This window comes from Brachypodium distachyon, chromosome 3, assembly GCF_000005505.3.
Source record: "Brachypodium distachyon strain Bd21 chromosome 3, Brachypodium_distachyon_v3.0, whole genome shotgun sequence".
Classification (NCBI taxonomy): Eukaryota; Viridiplantae; Streptophyta; class Magnoliopsida; order Poales; family Poaceae; genus Brachypodium; species Brachypodium distachyon.
The window spans coordinates 17,267,887-17,287,746 of NC_016133.3; the positions used below are offsets into that span (position 1 = coordinate 17,267,887).

Consider the following 19,860-nt stretch of genomic DNA (forward strand, 5'->3'; position numbering starts at 1 on the left):
TCGCCTAGCGCGACCGCCACTGATGTATGGCTGGGCGGGGACAGGCAGACCCCGCTCTGTTCATCAGTAATGGTCGCGGTCGCGACCGACACTGATGTTTGGTTCTACGATATTCACATTCTTTTGCATTTGATCATGCAAATGAAATCACCTAGTTTATTTGGTTTTGACGCCATGTATCTTCTCTAATGAAAGTACGTGTGCATCGGAGGTAGAGCTGCAAATTTTTGACCCTCAGGATACCCTTTGACCCTTCTTAGTTCAACCAAATGAACTAAAAAATCTAAATGACACAATTTTTTGAAAAACTAGTTCATTTGTTTGAACTAAGAAGGATCAAAGGATACCATGTTGCACCTCTAATCCGAGGACGGCACTTTCAAACATACGGCCGAGGATGGCAAAATTTCAAACAGCAGAAACCAGTAGCCTATCTAAATGCAGGGTTTAACAAGGAGTAGTTTAGTAACAACACACCTCAACAAGACAACAACTCGTGCCTTGCAGCAGCAAGTGAGAAACGGCGGAGTGCCATGGCTGGGGCATTTCTCTACCCGGGCCTGCTCTTCCTCGCCTCAATCGCCACCGTTTCCTCGCACTCGCAGTGCCTCGACAACCCGCCGGACCTCACGGCCCGCCGCCACGAGGCGGGCACGGTCGTCGATGACCTTGCCGGCTTCAAGGCCTACGTCACCGGCGCCGCCCACTCTCACCGGGCCATCGTCCTCGCCTCCGACATCTTCGGTTAGTTCATCCGATTAATCTCTGACTAGCTGTTGATTCGATGTGCTAGAGAATACGAGCTACTGTGTCTGAATTCAGTTGCTGCCTTCTTTGATTCTTTTTCTTTTTCAGGATTCGAAGCGCCGTTGCTGAGGTACGGCCTTGTATTTTTCCTCGACTCTCTATTCCTTTCTTTCCCCCACAACAAACAGGAATTTCGTGTGGTTAGCTCACGAATTGTTATCCGGTATCCCATACTTTTTTGAAAGAATTAATATAAAAGGACTGTATTTTTTATCCGGTACTTTGGTAGGATGAATAATGATGTGATGAATTGTGTTATCCGGTATCCCATACCTTTTAATAAAAGAATATAAATGTAAAAGGACTGTAATTTTTAGTGAACTCCTCCCTCTGAATTTCAGAACTGAAGCACACCAACTTATTACTACTACTACTACCAACTAGTAGTATATCACAAAAACTAAAAGAATAATGAGGTCTTCCTATAACACCACGTGCTTTGAATTTTAGTCAAGATTGTCCTATCTAATTGTGCTGAAAAGTCAGCTGATCATCATGTTGCAATAGATTCTGACGAAATATCCAACGGCATTTAGAGGGTGGAGCAGCTGTCTACGTCGTGGTCTCTTTCCGAGAGCCAAGTGACCATCTCTTGGTTGTTGATGTCGTTAGAGAGGCTGCGGCAGTATGGGTCGTGGCATTGCTCCATCCGTACGTTCATGGAGAGCGTTTTTGAGAGGGAAGACAAAATGGCCAACCACCTGACTGATCATTTTGTAATAATTTCTGTAGAAAACAAGCAGATATCACAGAGTGGAGGCCGATAAATTTGTATTCCAATACTTCCTCCGTCCAACAAAAAATGTCTCAACTTTGACTAGTTAAATTTAAATGAATCTATACACTAAATCATGTCTAGATACATCCAAATTTTGACAAACTTAAAACATCGTTTGTTGGGAAATGGGGAGTACGATTGTTCTTTATATTAAAAGGCTTAAACTGGAACCACGAAAAAGGCATAATTAACTTGGTCATCCGTGCATGCATGGCAATGAAGGAAAATTGCCGACAAAATTGGTGAAACCGGCTACCACGTTGTGGTGCCAGATTTCTTCAATGGACAACCTGTCACGGACGGAACAAACCTAACGGAGTGGATCAAGCTTCACTCTCCAGTAATTCATATTTACTTGTAATAATTATCCTCAGTGTCAAAAGAAAATACTCCTTATAACACTTCTCTGATTGTTCACGTTAATTACCTGTTGCGTTCCACAAAATAAATTGGTCTTATTTGCAGGTAAAAGCAGCTAATCACGCAAAACCAATCTTCGCAGCTTTGAAGAAGGAACGGAAGTCTGTCATTGGAGTTGGTGGCTACTGTTGGGGCGGTTAGTAAAACCAAACACGAGAAAATATGTTTAGTGGCGTCCACGTAGATTCAGTTTTAGCGGACTCTTACCTGAAAATTGTTCATGTGGTGATAAGAGAAGAGAACAATTCTATGGAATAGTAAGATTCCATAGTTGACTGAGAGTTAGTTAAGAGTCAACATTTTAACATCGTAGTACTTCATCGTATTCGATACTAACAAATTATTTAGAATCATTTTAAAGGTACAAATTATATATCTTATACCAAAAAAAAGATTCTAGATTTCCTTCGCAAATTATTTTCAAGATTTAGGCTTAGCTTGTATTCATTTTTTCTAGGGATAACTTTTGGTCATACTCTCTTTCTGTCCTGATAAACTCACAGGGAAATTTGCGGTGGAGGTGGGAAAAACAAACGAGGTCGAAGCAATAGTCATTGCCATCCTTATATAGTCACCGTGGACGATATGAAAGGTGAACCTTTTTTTACTTTTGGTACTCTTTTGTTGGTGAAGAACTAGACCATTGTTCTTAGTCTAAGCTCAACTGCTACTCAGAGATCAAGCGCCCCATTGAGATCCTCGGAGCTCAGTATGATGTAACTGCACGCCCAAAATTGGTGTATCAGTTTGTTCAGGCCTTGCGCCAAAGAAATCAGGTGAGTTCTTCCAGGCACTTGGATACGAAACGCATAAACGAGCCTCTAAACAAAATTTCAAAGATGAATAAGCAGATTCAATTGATCAGAATAACTGAAACTTAAACAGTAAAAACAGAAGATACAAATCTCCCGGTTATGATTCATTACTATGCCATGTTCATCGGTAGTATTAAAGAGTCGCATATGTCTTCGCTTGTTGCAGATTTGTTACTATGCAAAGATCTTCCCAGGAGTTAAGCATGGCTTTGCTTGCAGATACAATGATACCAACCCGTTCGAAGTCAAGACTGCCGAACAAGCTCTTGTCTTAATGCTTGACTGGTTCGGCAAATAATTGAAATGAGAATAGCTAATCTTCGGTACAACTGTTTCATCCAAATAAAAAACTTGCTTGCATCTATATGTAAATTAATTTTCACAATCAGTCTTTATATGTGTACTGGCTATGATCTTGGATTGTATGTGGACCATATTTACCAATTGCAATCTTTATCAACCACCTTGTTATCCGTAGGACTGCTGGGGTATTTAGCTAGTTTGACACGAGGAGACTGTGCGAGGATTCTGCTTAATACTGTTCTTTTAGGGTATTCGAGTCAGGAAAAAAAATACTTGACAGTATGGTTGCCAGTCTGAAGCGGAGCTCAGATCTACAACTACAAACCACGCCACGTTGCCCTCATGAGTCCTGCCTGGCATAGAGTCAGCTATGTACTGTAGATGCAGTCCACACTTGGCCAAGCGCCGAAGCCAGATATGACCAGTGATCAGGTCAGTAGGTCACACAGATCTGAGCCTGTAGGCTGTAGTATCCTTCTCTGTCATGGGAAATATATAACCGGTTCTGGAGCTCCATTACTCCAGGTTACAACGGAACTAAGACTACATATATAGCCTCTTTTGCAAGAGCAAAGGCGCTACCTCGTTCGTTCCCTGACGGACCGCCAGAGTCTTTACACTCTGGTTTCTGAATATGCCACACATGATAACCTACATATGTGGCATAGACGGTTTCATTCTTCGATAAATTAAACCTCCCATTATAACTGTATTGTCCTGGCAACGGTCTCACCAATGTAAACAATTTTCTTTTGTAGTGGCCCAAATCCTCACGATCCGGTTGAAACCAGTGAAAACCATGTTGCACCCAGTTTAAAATTCCTAACAAATATATTAGAAAAAACAACGGTGTGCTGGAGTCCTTATAATTTTGAAGGAAAATTATGTGGTGAAAATTATTTATCACTAGGTAACTAAACTAGTACGATCACATTGCTGAGCTAAACAAAAATGGTTAACTCCCTGCAAGGTTATTCTTAAGCACGAGCTCTAGGGATAGGCCGACCCGCTACCATCGATCAGGAAAGGCGTGTCTAGGTGAGAAAACAGTGGTACATGTGTGGCTCATTGTACCTAAGTGAGAATTATGAGTTTCCAAATATCTCTTGGGACATATCTTACATTTATGTACTACTAAACTTGCATCATTATCCTTTTTCCTTATTGCTAATATTTATTAATCGGTTTTTAATAGTAACCTGCAAATATATTTAATAGTAACCTGCAAATATATTAAGATATATCTTATCTAGATGAGACACCAATATTATCTCAATGTGTCCACCTCTTTATATAAGCACTTGTATACCCAAGCACAACACGTACGTGTCTCCATCGTCACACTTTGGAGTAACATAGTCATGGTGAAGGGCAAGACAACAAAGGGTAGGCAGAAGATTGAAATCAAGGCCATCCACAGTGAGAAGCCACGCCATGTATGCTCAAAGCGTCGCCAGGGCCTATTTGGTAAGGCCAATGAGCTTTCCACCCTATGTGGCGCAGGTATCGCCATTGTTGTTTTCTCACCTGGGGGTAAAATCTTCTCTTTCGGTAATCCCTCTGTGGACTCTATCATTCATCGCTTCCTCCCCAAGAGCATCAATGATGCACATGCAATGGTTAGTGGAAGCAAATGGAAAAGAAAAAAAAAAAAGAGAACGGACCGACCGAGAGCTCCAGCCGAACGAGCACGTGCTTGTTCTCCTCTGCATGTAAAGAAATCACTCCTTCCATATTTTCTTCCTTCGATTTCTTTTTTTTCCGCGCATCTTTCTCCGAAAGGAAACCACTCCATCAATCCTCACCATCCAGGGAATCCATTCAGGAAATCAATTTGAAGTTTCCTCTCATAATCGCAGTTGCCAAAAGAGGTGCCCCGAATGCCGACCGTCGACATGCCACGCCCGATCTCCCTCCTCGGCCACTATAAAAGGATTTCACGCGCGTCACTTTGAGCCTTTGCCTCTCCTCTCCCATTCTCATGTAGAAAGTTTAGTCTCAAAACCTCTGTACAGCCGGCTACGTCGACGTCTTCTTCCGCCAATCACCACCACCATTGTTGCCGGTGAGATCACCCCGAACCTCCGTTCTTCGATTCCTTTCACCGGTAGACTCATGTGAACCTTACCTACCTTTGTGACAAGGTTTCGTGACCTCTTGATGCCGTTGGCCGCGCCGTCCCCGAACCCATGCCGAAGCCGCGTCCGGAGCTCCGCCCGTCGCCATCCGGAGATGCTACGACTGCGCAAGCCGTGTCACGATGTCCGCCTCGATGTCTTCCACGGCCCCACCGAACCCTACGTCGACATCATCGCTGTCCTTCTTCAACTCCGGCGAACTCCGTGTCTTCTCCGGTGAGCAACTTTTCAGCCGCAGCAGTTTTGATTAGCCATGTTTAGAAGCCCATATCTTTTGATCAGTGTACCATTTTTGGCCAAATCTTTTTGTTGTAGTTAGAGAACGTCCACCTCTCTATACCAGACCAGATTGTATACCCCGTCTCTTTGATCTTCAGTACGGCATCTTCGTGGGAAATTGCTATTCACAGTATGTTGTTTCTGGATTAGCCACCTTTCGAAATTAATATAAATTGTTTCATTGATCCGTTTGGTTCCAAGCCTTCTGTAGTTCATCAATTAGATCATTTTATACACATTAGTGTACACCTTGCACAACTTAGGATTCATCTACAGAGGTGCATCTTCAATCAAAAGTCGTATCTGTTAACACTGTCACATCAGTTAGCTATCTTCCGGAGCCTATATCTTTTGAGACATTACTTAAAATTAGATGATTCTTTCTTTCATGTCAATATAAAATCCAAATCTAAATCCTAGACCTATTTTAACACCTTTCCAAGTTCATCCACACTAGTGCATCGTCATTGCAAAACAGTACCTTCAGCAGTTTCTCACACTGCCAATTCTAAGCCTTAGTTACAGAAACTTTGTTATATATTAGCCTTTTTTGTAAGCCTGTATATTTTGACTCACAACTCCTATTTAGATTAAACCAGTGTATTTTGAAAGCTTGTTAGATCTAGTTTAATTCATCACATTGTCCCTCTGTCTTTTGAAGCCATTAGCACCAGTACATTTTCAGTAGAAGTTAGTATCTTTAATCTGTCAGAATCAGACTAGCCAGATTTGCAAGCCAGTAGCTAATTCTCTGTAGATCCTTTTGGGATGAGACTTGTTGGGTTAGCAAGTACAATATTAATACCATACAGTAGTATAATTTTCATCCCATGTTCTGCCATTTAGCACCATTTTTCAAACAGCCAAAGTATTTAAGTTATAACAGTTCCTATAGACTTAAATTCCAGACTTAACCACTAGTCCATGCCCAACCAAACTTTGTATCTGTTAACACTGTCTTATTGATTAGCAATGTTCCAAATCCCATACTTGTTGATTCATATTTTCAAACCAGTTCATTCTTTCTGTTGTGACAAGAGTACACCCAACTCTTGATTCTGGACCACTTTGTGCACCTTTTTAAGTTCACCTACCATAGCTCATGACCCCTAGAAAACTGTATCTGTTAACAGCCAATGACTTCACCGTTTCAACTCCGATAAAACCCAAGCCTTGTTCCTACCTCTTAGATCTATGCCTAAGATAGCCTAACGGTAGTTAAGTACTGTTTAATTTAAACTTTGTATATGTCTTTGGTTCTTTATTTGGAGTTATGATTTGGAGTTGTCGAATGGTTATTTATTATTGCTTTTCGTTCTTCGCGATAGATTATACGGAGTGCGGTAACTGTGAGTATCGAAAAGAAGAAGAATACAAAGACACTAATCAGGCAAGTTCACTTTGACCATCATCCCATTATTTTATTATGCACTAGATTTTGTTAGTTGCATTGTCAGGATTATTACTGTATCTATGGTAGCTATGATCTGTCCTAATAGTATAGGATACCCTTGTCATAACCTTACCACCAATTGCCATCGTGGTAGTAAAATGCTATGCTATGTTAATATACGAGGGTGGTATTATTATAATGTGATACTATTGAATTACAATATGATTTTCCTAATGTATGGCAAAACAAGTAATTCAATGAACCGTCCTGGGTGGGCTGCTTTGAGTTTTCGGATGTCGTGACGTAGGTCCATTTCTATGGGGCCCGCTGAGTCGTCTCTCCGTGTGATTCGAGAGCGTCCATGGTCGTCTCCCCGTGCGATTCGGGGAGCGCTTGCGTCACAATGTGGGATGCCACCCGGGGTAACCAGAAACTGGACTAGTTTCCTGTTTAGTAGCTTCCAGTACAACCACATGGTATTATGGGCTCTGCCAGGATGGATGTAAGAAATATGAACCTGGATCCGAGGTGACATCGGTATGTACCAGTGTAGGTTGGAACGCGTCCCTCAGGTGGTTTGGGGGAATATGTTCTGAAAATTCCTGTAATCGATGCCGTTGCTACTCCACCTGGAGGACAGTAAGGGACTAACACGTCAATTTCTTGTGGGTAAAGTGTACCACCTCTCGAGAGCGTCAAACTAAGTACTTAGCCGTGTCCCCGGTTACGGACAATTATGAGCAACTAGATATTGGGGCTGTAAGGAAGGTCTCACTCATTCCAATTTCATAATAAAACGAATGAATTGAACTGGGTAAGAGCATTGATGTTTCTACTCAATGTGCATAGGTTAATAGTAGCATGGGTGTTTCTACCCCGTGTTCAATAGTGATAAAACTATTTGGTTAAAAATGATAGGATCAAACATTGATGCTTTTACGCAAAAAAAGCCTGAACTCCACCTTGCCATATACTGCATGTACTTGATAGGTTCTGTTATAACCCTTTGGTGAACTTGCCAATACATTTAATGTATTGACCCCCTAGTGGCTGCAACGTTTAAATGTTGCAGGTGAACCAGGTGAAGAGTGAGGTACGAATTGTTAGGGTTGCGAGTTTACATTCCAACATGTTTCGACTATGGAGTTGTTATGGGACTCCTGTATCTTCTGCCTTCCGCTGCAAGATTTTATTTTCTTTTGAGATAATCCATGAGGTTGTGCAATATGTAAGTTACTAATAAATTCTGGATCAATGCGATGTAATATACTTTTGACCTTTGTATCTTGATATTACATCTTGAAACTGTGTGTGCTAGCGAGTCAATCCAGGAACTAGCATTGTAAGCACAGAGATCGAACCTGCAAGGGGGAGGATCGCTTCATATTTGGGCCACTGCTTGTGTGATAAGTTTGTAGCATTGTGCAATTCAGTGGGTCCGTTGTCAAATCCGACAAGTCTTGTGCACGCGATCCTCTTCATGGCCTCCTACGTACCGCTTTAAGAAATCTCTCCTTTGGTTCCACAGCAGCCGTGGGACCTTGTAGTCACTAGAAAGTGTAAAAAAAAAACAAGACGCGGCCCAACATGGCATGAACCCAATGTCGCACTGCCAGTTTGACTGGTAGCGGTAGCCCTGGCGGGGTATTCGGGCCATGCGCCGACTACCCCGGTGGTGGGGACGGGTATATAGATCGGTGGTTATTGTTTTGTTCGTATAAATTTGGAGTCGAGTGCTTCGGATGAGGAAAGGATCCACCCTACCTGCAAACTTTTTCAGTATTTTCTCCCATAACAGGAGTATGCCGAGAGCGTCCTCTGCGTCGGAGTCGGTTAACACAATTGCATGCACCAGCCGATAGAGATGATAAATGACGGCATGGCGAGTTCGATGATAAATGCAGTTTCTTTTCTTCTAACCTATGATCTCGCCTTATGGTAGATCAAGCAACATCGACATATGTGCGTCATGTGAATGTTGAAGGTGTTGGCTTGGAAGTTCGCTTGAGGGATGACGATCCCTTATTTGACCAACAAGATGTACAAAATGTTCTTGTTGAAGGCGTTTGTTCGGAGTACTGCGTTTTGTATTCATCCCATGTTGCTCATGCTGATGGACTTGGTCACTGGAAACTAGTTTGCGGTAGGTGACAGATAAGATAGTCACCGGCGGAGCCACCACCCGGCTACATAGGGCAATTTCCCAGGCTTGATCTTCTGGCTTCTACTACCAAACAGAGCACGGTGAGTGATTGACGGCTATTTTTCTTGGGCAAATTTACGTTGGAGCGGCTCCTTTTAGAGCTTCAAAAACCGGCTGACTCCGCCACCGAAGGCGGCAGTAGTCTTGATGAAAGCAGTCTTTAGAATATGGTTTATGCCTTCCATTTGGAATCGACACCGCCTTGTTAGTTGATGAACGGTGAGAGTTGGGCAGAGCTAATCTCAATGGAGGCATGAAGCGAGATTTGACGGTCTTTAAGGTGCATTTAATGTTTGATGCACATAATAAGTGTCTACGTCACCATCCACATGATGCAACCCATTTTGGTGGTAACTTCTGCAATTCAATCTTTTACTCCCTCCGTTTCATAATTCTTGTATCAAATTTGCCCAAAAATGGATGTATTTATTTCTAAAAAACGTCTAGATACATGTAATATTTTGACAAGAATTATGAAATGGAGGAATAGCATTTAAGACTTTTCACGTAAATATTTCATCAAGTAATCATATTTTCTTGATATATATGTCGTTTTTTATAAGGATTGCAGATATTCAGGTTCACTTCCCGTAGCTTTCTTTGTTTTGTTTCCCCAAAGTATAAGTAATGTTCATGTCCTCTTATTATTTTGTTGGGATAGGTGTTTTGGATAATAAAGTCGTTTGGTTATACAATATTCACATTTTTTTCATTTGATTCTCATTTGTTCCTAACATTATGTGCAAATGTGCAAATAAAATTTTTTCTGTAACTCCGCGAAATGACCAAATAAAAGTATCCGAGGATGGCAGTTTCAAACAGCAGAAACCAGTAGCCTATATAAGTGCAGGGTTTAACACCTCAACAATCCGTGCCTGCAGCAGCTAGTCAGAGAGCAAGTAAGAAACGGCGGAGTGCCATGGCTGGGGCATTTCTCTACCCGTGCCTGCTCTTCCTCGCCTCAATCGCCACCGCTTCCTCGCACTCGCAGTGCCTCGACAACCCGCCGGACCTCATGGCGCGCGGCCACGAGGCGGGCACGGTCGTCGCTGACCTCGCCGGCTTCAAGGCCTACGTCACCGGCGCTGCCCACTCCCACCGGGCCATCGTCCTCGCCTCCGACATCTTCGGTTAGTTCATCCGATTAATCTCTGACTAGCTGTTGATTCGATGTGCTAGAGAATACGAGTTACTGTGTCTGAATTCAGCTGCTGCCTAATACTGTTCTACATAGCCTCTTTTGCAAGAACAAGGGCGCCACCTCGTTCGTTTCCTGACGGACCGCCAGAGTCTTTACATTCTGCTTTCTGAATATGCCACACATGATAACCTACATATGTGGCATAGACGGTTTCACATGGAGTCGTCGATAACAACTTCACAAATGTTTATATTTAAGAATCTTCTTCGATAAATTAAACCTCCTATTATAAATGTATTATCCTGGCAACGGTCTCACCAATGTAAACAATTTTCTTTTGTCGTGGCCCAAATCCTCACGATCCGGTTGAAACCAGTGAAAACCATGTTGCACCCTTTTTAAAATTCCTAAAAAATATATTAGAAAAAACAACGGTGTGTTGGAGTCCTTATAATTTTGAAGGAAAATTATGTGGTGAAAATTATTTATCACTAGGTGACTAAACTAGTACGATCACATTGCTGAGCTAAACAAAAATGGTTACCTCCCTGCAAGGTTATTCTTAAGCACGAGCTCTAGGGATAGGCCAACCCACTACCATCGATCAGGAAAGGCGCGTCTAGGTGAGAAAACAGTGGTACATGTGTGGCTCATTGTACCTAAGTGAGAATTATGAGTTTCCAAATATCTCTTGGGACATATCTTACATTTATGTACTACTAAACTTGCATCATTATCCTTTTTCCTTATTGCTAATATTTATTAATTGGTTTTTAATAGTAACCTGCAAATATATTTAATAGTAACCTGCAAATATATCAAGATATATCTTATCTAGACGACACACCAATATTATCTCAATGTGTCCACCTCTCTATATAAGCACTTGTATAACAAGCACAACACGTACATGTCTCCATCGTCACACTTTGGAGTAACATAGTCATGGTGAAGGGCAAGACAACAAAGGGTAGGCAGAAGATTGAAATCAAGGCCATCCACAGTGAGAAGGCACGCCATGTATGCTTCTCAAAGCGTCGCCAGGGCCTATTTGGTAAGGCCAATGAGCTTTCCACCCTATGTGGCGCAGGTGTCGCCATTGTTGTTTTCTCACCTGGTGGTAAAATCTTCTCTTTCGGTAATCCCTCTGTGGACTCTATCATTCATCGCTTCCTCCCCAAGAGCATCAATGATGCACATGCAATGGTTGGTGGAAGCAATCAGATCCATGTAGATCCAAATAATTTGCGTGCATTGAGTCAGGAATACTCAAATCTGCAAATGGTGATGGAAGCAGAGCAGAAGAGAAAAAAGAGGATACAAGAGGAAATGGAGGAAATGGAGAGGGAGAGTGAGGGACGTGTGATGCGATGGCTAAACACTGATGTTACTGCGCTCCGTCTAGAAGAGTTGGAAGAGTTCCATGGAGAGCTTACTGCGCTGGAATGCATGGTCAATGGAAGGTTGTACTGGTTGCTGCAACAAGCCAAGAAAATGAAGAAAACACTGCCGCAATTCCATGGCAAGGAAACGTCAACTGCACAATTCATGTCCCCGTTCAAGAATGTCATGCCAATGTCAAGCACTCCTTTCAGTTCTACCAATGGTCAGTTCATCATTTCACGGCTTTGAGGCCGAACACCTTTTGGAATAATAAGTACTCTGATGATATAAGATTGCATCGCTGGTCATGAATGTAATGTAGTGACCAAAAATAGTACTCCGTATTACATTGTGTGTTTCCTTATATTAACTTCATATGTTTACACCTTGATGCTATCAAGTTATGGCGGATTCACATGAGTCATGCATTCTCGTGATTTTTCTCAACCATGCAATCCATGTTCCATATGCGAAGAAAGTGTCACCGCCATGTTGGTTGCGTGCAGCTTATCAATTCCATGTTGTAGTCTAGCCCTTACAATTTCAAAGAAAAAATATAGCTAGGTCATTTTTCAAGCACATCTGCAGTACTTGTCGGACCCATGGGACCTGATACCACCGATAATCAAGAAGGTCGCATCGAGATGAAAAAACAGCGGCATATGTGGTGCTCCTCAGACTTAAGGATGGAGGCTGATTTGTCAGATATCTCTAGGGACATATCTTACATTTATGGACTACTAAACTTGTATGATCATTTTTTAGTACTAGATAATATCTATTAAATGGTAATAATTAGTACCTTCCAAATATATTAAGATATATCTTACCTGGATAGCTCACTAATTCTTTGTCCACGTTTCCATATTTCTATATAATATTATAATTGCTTATATACCCAATGACAACATGTGTCTCTGGTATCCACATAGTTCGGATTCATACATATCCAACAAACAACACAATAATAATGCAATTGTGGTAAGAATAAGATAACCAAGGGTTGGCAAATTATCGATATAAAGGCCCTAGAGAGTGTGGGAAGGCACGCCATGTGTGATTCTCAGAGCACCCTCAGAGGGTATGTGATATGGTGCCAACTAGATCATGACGTCTTGCATTGTTGCACCAGTCAATTTTGACAATAGAAAGATAGTAAATAACACTAATATATGGAGGCATGGAAGGTGAAAGTTAAATTTCCATGATCTAAGATATCTATTTTACTACTTCCTCTGATTCTAAATTCTTGACTCAAATTTGTCCAAATATGGATGTATCTATTTTTTAAAAACATCTAGATACATGTAATATTTCGACAACAATTTAGGATCGGAGGGAGTAGTAATGTACGAGGTGAATATTTTTTAATAGGGAAATGTGAATCAATTTGTTTGAAGATATTTGGGCCACTGCTGCTTGTGTGATAAGTTTGTAGGATGTGAAATTCAGTGGGTCTGTTGTCAAATCCGACAAGTCCTGTACACGCGATCCTTCTCATGGCCTTCTACGACTTATATTAGGAACTTGACTTTTTGGATCTTTTCCCTGTCTCAGCAAGAAGACCGCAAGTTCCAAGTTGATCGATCACCTCGTAAATAGCCATATGATACATAATGACTAACATTGTGATACAATTTGGAGTCACAAGAACAACCATAAGCAACAACAACGCCCAGTTCCAAAGCACAACTTTCATCTGTGGCTCGTCCAAAGAGCACCAGCCCCATGCTGCAAGAAACGAAGAAATGCGCCATCGAGCACCTCAAGTGGCACCAAAGAACTCTTGTTCCCTAATACCCTCCGTTCTTTGGGCAGGTCAAACAACTACTAGCAGCGTCACTGGTGAAACTCCTTTCTTTCTAGTCTATGGGGCCGAAGACACGCTTTCCTCTGAACTAAAGATAGGATCGCCGTGTTGATTTATATTCTAACCTGTACAAAGTCCTTTGATGAGAGGATGACCTCAATGATGTTGAGGAAGAAAGGCATGTCGCGCGCACTGATACGATCGATCGGCCAAATACCAACACACCCTTCGAAGCTACTAAGACCAGAAACATTAATATGCATTCAAAACTCTAGAAAATTTGCATATGCCACCGATTAATATTATAAAGCTACCATAATTATCTCGTAATTGTATTAGTGGATTTATGTGAAGCAAGGCCTAGCTTCTTAGGTTTGTACTACGGTACCAAGCGTTGCCAGTGACTTTAGTCCCACCTCGCTAGTGGGAGGGGGCTACGACCAGCATATAAGGGAGAGTAGCCACTCTCTCGTCAGTCCGGGCTTTCGGGATGAGGAGGGCTCTTTACTTATATGGCCACCTCGCAAGTGGGAGTGGACCACGACCATCATATAAGGGAGAGTAGCCACTCTCTCGTCAGGCCGGGCTTTTTGGGATGAGGAGGGCTCTTTCCTTATATGGTTGTGCCGGATGTGCATGAACGCCTGAACACGACACGTGTGTGTGGACCTGGGCCTGGGAAGCTGGACCCCTGGCCCCTCCACACACACCCACTATTTTTTCATAGTCTACCCCCATTGTTTGCTTGCAAATCAATTTCACACTCTTCATATTCCCATATGTTGTGTACCAAGCGTGTTTCTGTTGTTGCTATTCTAAAGAAACATTTCTCAGCATTATAGGCAAGTTTATAGAATTAGTTTACTTCCTTAAAAGGAGCTAGACTAGCTACAAGGCTGTGACAGGTCTTCTTACCGTGGCAGTCAAGTTCATCCTCTCATGAATGCGACTATAGCTAGCCAACGGACTGGGCCAAATGAAAAAGCCTGCAGGGACAGCGGCCCGAACAAACTCAGGCTTGACCTGATACGAGGTTAAACAGGCCGTGTTGGCCAGTGACCCGGCGTGGTACGTCCTGCCTAGACCTCAGCCTCAAACCTCGCTGGTCCGAGGAGGCCCTGGTCCGTTTAACAATTTTTCACATTTTTCCAATGGGGCTGCCAGGCTAAACGGCTTGGGCATGGGCTGGCTCAGCTGGTGCGCCGTGCCTGGGTCTAAGTTCCGCGGTAGTGGGTTGGCACGACACGACCCCTTTATAAATGGACCCAATGGGCCCGAGCCAGGCTAGTCCGGTAAGTCGCAGACCAGGCCTAGGCCGAGCCGTTGGTAAGCTACAAATGTGATTTTTCAAATTTGAGTAAAATAATGCTGTACGAAAATTGTGAGTCAAACCTCATATCAGACAACAAAATCGTGAAACAGGGGGCAAGGGTTTTAAGCAGGGTCAACTAACCAGAAAGTGAAATTAAAGAAAAAGAGAAAAAAGAAACAAAAGCAAGCTCGATGGCAACGTGGAGGTGACTCAACACAACAATGCATGCCAACAACCGCTCGCCGCGTGCTTCTTTACGGATACGAACGCACGGCACAGCGCAGAGACAGCACGAGATAGAGTGAGCATCAAGCTTAGTTTGCAAAAAACCATGGCTCGGGCATTGCTCTACCCTTGTCTCCTCTGCCTCGCCGTTCTCACCGGCAACGCCGCCGCGCACTCGCAGTGCCTCGACAACCCGCCGGACCTCACCGCGGGCGGCGTCGAGGCGGGGAAGGTCGTCGATGACCTCGCCGGCTTCAAGGCCTACGTCACCGGCGCCGTCCACTCCGACAAGGCCATCGTCCTGGCCTCCGACTTCTTCGGTTAGTTCATCCGGTTAATATTAATGGATTCCACGTGTGAGAGAGTATGAGCTACCGTGTCTGAATTTGGCTGGTGCCTTGTTTGATTTTCTTTAGGATTCCAAGCGCCGCTGCTGAGGTACGGCCTTCTCTTGCCGACTTTCTTTTCCTTGATTCTATGTTCCTCCTTTTCTCGTAATGAGCAGAAAATTTGTGAAGTGAAATGGACCCATGAGGTGCTCACGAATTAAACCTACTGTACAGAAAAATGATGTGAATGAGAAAAATAAATATAAGGACTGTAATTTTTAGTCAACCCTACCTGTAACTCTTTACCGTAGGCATAAGAACTGCAGTAGCATACCAACTTATCAAGTTCTAGTACTGTACTAGAAAAAAAAATTGGAAATCTTCAGCATAAATGTGGTCGTCCTGTAGCAACACATATTTAGAGCACTTCTTATCGCTGCATTAGACTCATCTGGCTTTAGTTCTCTCTGTTCCCTGGCTCTGCAAATGAGTATTGCCATGTGAACTTTTGTTCCCAGGCATTCTAGTTCTAGTAATGACATGTCACGCTCAAAGTAGGATTATTTCAACTTATTGTAATTTTACGTAAAAAAAACTTGTTATATCTGACTAGTAAAGGCAAAACCAGGGGCTGCTGTTCAATCTACCGTAATTGTCTACTTGTCTTCTTTAAAGCAAGGGAAGAGGCACTTGCCCACTGTAGTATTTTTGTAGAAAACAGAGATAGCAGAGTTGACCCATAAAATTCTATTGCAATATGATAGTTCTTTATATTAAAAGGCTTAAACTTGACCCGCAAAAAAGGGCTTAAACTTGGTCATCCGTGTATGTCAATGAAGGAAAATTGCTGACAAAGTTGGTGAAGCTGGCTATTACGTTGCGGTGCCGGATTTCTTCAATGGACAACCTTACACGGAAGGAGCAAACAGAACAGAGTGGATCCAGGCTCACTCCCCGGTAATTTATCTTTACATATAATAAAATTATCCGATGATTAACGTTACCTAATTATTTGTTCTACCCAATCAATCGGTCGGCCTTACTTACAGGTAAAAGCAGCCGAAGATGCAAAACCAATCTTCGCAGCTCTGAAGAAGGAACGGAAATCTGTTGTTGGAGTTGGGGGCTATTGTTGGGGCGGTTAGTAAGACCAAACACAAGAAAACTATGAGCAAAGATGAAATGTATCAGGAACAAAAATCTTGGAAATCAAAGAATCCACATTTAGCATTCCCAGAAAGATCCTGCATTTCGGCTTAGTTCGTATTCATTTTTCTGGGATAACATTTGGTTCATACTCTCTTTCCTGTCCTGATTAACTAACAGGGAAATTCGCGGTGGAGGTGGCAAAAACGAACGAGGTAGAAGCAATAGTCATTTCCCATCCTTCAGCAGTGACCGCAGATGATATGAGAGGTGAACCCTTTTTACCTTCGGTACTCTTGTGGGTGAAGAACTAGACCATTGTTCTTAAGTCTAGTTCAACTGCTACTCAGAGATCAAGTGCCCCATTGAGATCCTTGGAGCTCAGAATGATACAACTACACCACCAAATTTGGTATATCAGATTGTCGATGCCTTGCGTCAAAGAAGGCAGGTGAGTCCTTCCAGCCACTTTGGATACCAAATGCATGCAAGCCTGAAAACAAATTTGCAAAGACGAAGCAGCAGGTTCAATCAGAATAACTGAAACTTAAATGATAAACACAGAAGATAAAAAACAAATCCTGTTATGATTCACTTTAGAAGTCCATGCCATGCTTAATTGGTGTACTGTTACACATTTGGCACGTTCACATGACTAAAAATGAAAAAGGATTGTACACTTTAAGTTTCGCCCTTGTACAAGGCACTTGAATTGTAGGTTAACTGGATATCATGGTTTACATTGTTGCAGATTCATTACTATGCAAAGATCTTTCCAGGAGTAGCGCATGGCTTTGCTTGCAGATACAATGATACCAACCCGTTCGCAGTTAAGACCGCCGAACAAGATCTTGCCTTAATGCTTGACTGGTTCGGCAAATACTTGAAATGAGAATAGCTCACCATTCAACTTCAGTGCAAATGTTTAATCCAAATACAACTTACTTGCATCTATATGTAAATGTCATAATCAATCATGGAGATAACGTGTATTGGCTACGATTTGTGGGTACTTGCTTACCTTTGTAATATCTTCATACTGCTACTCTATTTGACTGATTGTACACCGTGAATGTATATGCAGCTTTACCGGTTGCAATTTGCATCAACTACCTACCTTTTTATCCATAGAAATGCTCGGGTATCTAGCTAGTCATACACGAGGAGACTGAGGATTCTGTGTAATACTATTCTTTTGGGGAATTCAAACCAGCTGAAATAGCTTATCTTTTCGTTGCTGAGCCAGGATAAACTTGCCAGTTGCCAGTCTGAAACTAAGCTAAGATCTAGAACTACAAACCATGCCCTGTTGCCCTAATGTCTGGCATAAAGTCAGCGCTGGAAACTATACAGTACACATTGGCCAAGCGCCCAAGCGGCCAAGCCAGAGATGGACCAGTCATCAGGTTACAGAGCTAGACATGTAGCATCCTTTCTCTTTCAGTAATTTCGCAGGAAGGTTTAGGGCACGCAAAATACATCCTACCAATGCAAACACATCGATATTAGAAAATCATGTTACCGTGCTTCCAAAGGAGAAGGCCCTGGTAAATAACTGCCAGCCTATACACCTGGCAAGGAAATAAGAAAAACTTTCAGCTACCAAGTACAATGAAATTTTCTTGTTTCGAATAAAGTTCTATAAATGTACTATTGTTGTCCAAAAACATTTCTCATGTGGAGCATCCAAACCAGACTCATCCAAATTGAACAAGCTCCCATTTGATACGCATAATTTCAAGTAATTCAGTCCACATTCAGTTAGATGAACTCAAATATTTATCGCCACATCAGGGCACAAATGTGCGTGTTGCCTGCTACTCCGAAGACAGTGCTGGTGCAAGAGTATTCCGTCAACAAAATGAACTCTGGAACAACTCAGCCTAGGCATTCGCAAAGCCAGAACAAGAGCCTGAAAAGATTACTAATCCAAATCTCAGCACCATGAATCGATGCGATCTCTAGGTAGAGGCATAAAAAATGGTGGACAATAATTAGTATAGGCATAGGTACATCGAAATAGTACAGCCCATGTGACCTGTACTACAGGCATGGAAGCTGCACAGTCTTCTGCACAAACACCAGTAAAAAACTAGAGGCGTTATATTTGATTGATGTACGGTCACCCAACACCTGTATGAGTTATGTACTAGACAAATCAAGTAAAAATTTATGTATGTAAATGCTTTGATTCAGGAACAAATTGCATAGAGATGTATGCATTTTTCAGACCTGAATGAAAAATTGGTTGAATTGGTATAATCACCCACCAACAACTTGAACAGATGACAGATTTTTCTTGAACAGAAGATCGGAAAGACTTAAATCTATCCCTGAACTGCACAAGAGAATTCAGATTTAGACCACACAGTGCTGTTATCACTCCCTATATATGAGCATGCATAGCAAATCTAGCTGACTTAGCACTTTGCTTAGTACCAATAGTTAGTTTCAGCTACCCAAAGCATCAAAACATGATGAGTTGTGCTGGGAGCCTCAGACCATGGTCATGTGGGGAAGCATGCACATGCACAACTAGCACAAGAGTTAAAACACAAACTTTTATGTAACAGATTTTCTGGCATATCTTTTGTGCAGGACCTTGTGATCTGCAGCTGACTTCCAGTTCAATTTGCCTATGGAAGAACAACATGACATGCATAGTTGCATCAGTTCATAGGTTGTTAAACCCCAGTGAATATCATCCTTTCATTAAAGCATTAGATCCACCGACCTAGTAAATACTAACCTAGTAGACCAAGAAGCTTTTTCATACTCCTTCCAAAGATTCAACTATAAGACTATCACAATCTCATTATGCGACCTCTAAGGAACCACTGAACCAGCAGTATCTATTACGAGTCTGAAACTGCACAAATATGGCAGTAACTATATATATGTTGAGAAGTTGGATCTGCACAATTTCTGTGTGATTGTGAGGGCTTAAGGAAATGGAAACACTCATTGATTGCATTTCCATTTTATATGCTTATAGATCTAATAGACCAAAAACCAGAGGGCTTGGGAAATCAAGATGCTTTCCAGCTCAGAACATATATAACTATTAAGTGCATCCAGTGATTCAACCCATAATGCTGCACCATATCATGGAATGGACTAAAACCCATGATAGGGCAGCTCATAGATTGCTACAGTGATAGAGCCCTAGAACCATTAGTCAACTGGTTCACTGCTCAAGCTTTAATTGGAGCCAACTTCGATCGACTTTTTTATGTTCACTTCACCAGACGATTCTCTCCAGTTTCTTACATCTTCCAAGAATAATTAAGCTAGATCTGGTTTAGACTTGGACAAACTAATCTCCACTAAACCTCTGTCTATATAAGGCCCCACCCAGGCCATAGCACACACACACTG

General features: G+C 42.2%; 2 protein-coding genes, 1 long non-coding RNA gene and 1 pseudogene across 4 annotated transcripts; 3 read left to right on the top strand and 1 right to left on the bottom strand.

Annotated features, from left to right (window-relative positions):
* Positions 1-411: 411 nt before the first annotated feature.
* On the top strand, positions 412-3,297 carry LOC100821222 (annotated as a pseudogene).
* A 6,734-nt stretch (positions 3,298-10,031) lies between these two features.
* LOC104583579 lies at positions 10,032-12,060 on the top strand. The gene is made up of 2 exons (XM_014900474.2): positions 10,032-10,266; positions 11,575-12,060. Exons 1-2 carry the CDS (start codon positions 10,056-10,058, stop codon positions 11,907-11,909), a joined length of 546 nt encoding a protein of 181 aa, XP_014755960.1. The 5' UTR covers positions 10,032-10,055; the 3' UTR covers positions 11,910-12,060.
* A 2,978-nt stretch (positions 12,061-15,038) lies between these two features.
* LOC100821523 (endo-1,3;1,4-beta-D-glucanase) lies at positions 15,039-17,610 on the top strand. 2 transcript variants are annotated; one of them, XM_014901054.2, is made up of 7 exons: positions 15,039-15,327; positions 15,424-15,445; positions 16,176-16,293; positions 16,386-16,476; positions 16,663-16,752; positions 16,833-16,929; positions 17,234-17,591. In XM_014901054.2, exons 1-7 carry the CDS (start codon positions 15,114-15,116, stop codon positions 17,265-17,267), a joined length of 666 nt encoding a protein of 221 aa, XP_014756540.1. In that variant the 5' UTR covers positions 15,039-15,113; the 3' UTR covers positions 17,268-17,591. The 2 variants fall into 2 exon arrangements, with proteins under 2 accessions (XP_014756540.1, XP_003573587.1); XM_003573539.4 differs by having other exon boundaries at positions 15,040-15,327; positions 16,833-16,933; positions 17,234-17,610.
* Positions 16,520-19,858, bottom strand: LOC112271592. Its single transcript, XR_002964843.1, has 3 exons — positions 18,715-19,858; positions 18,005-18,053; positions 16,520-16,975 (listed from the first exon to the last, which is right to left on the bottom strand). It is a non-coding gene; the product is annotated as an uncharacterized LOC112271592 (long non-coding RNA).
* Between the last annotated feature and the right edge of the window lie 2 nt (positions 19,859-19,860).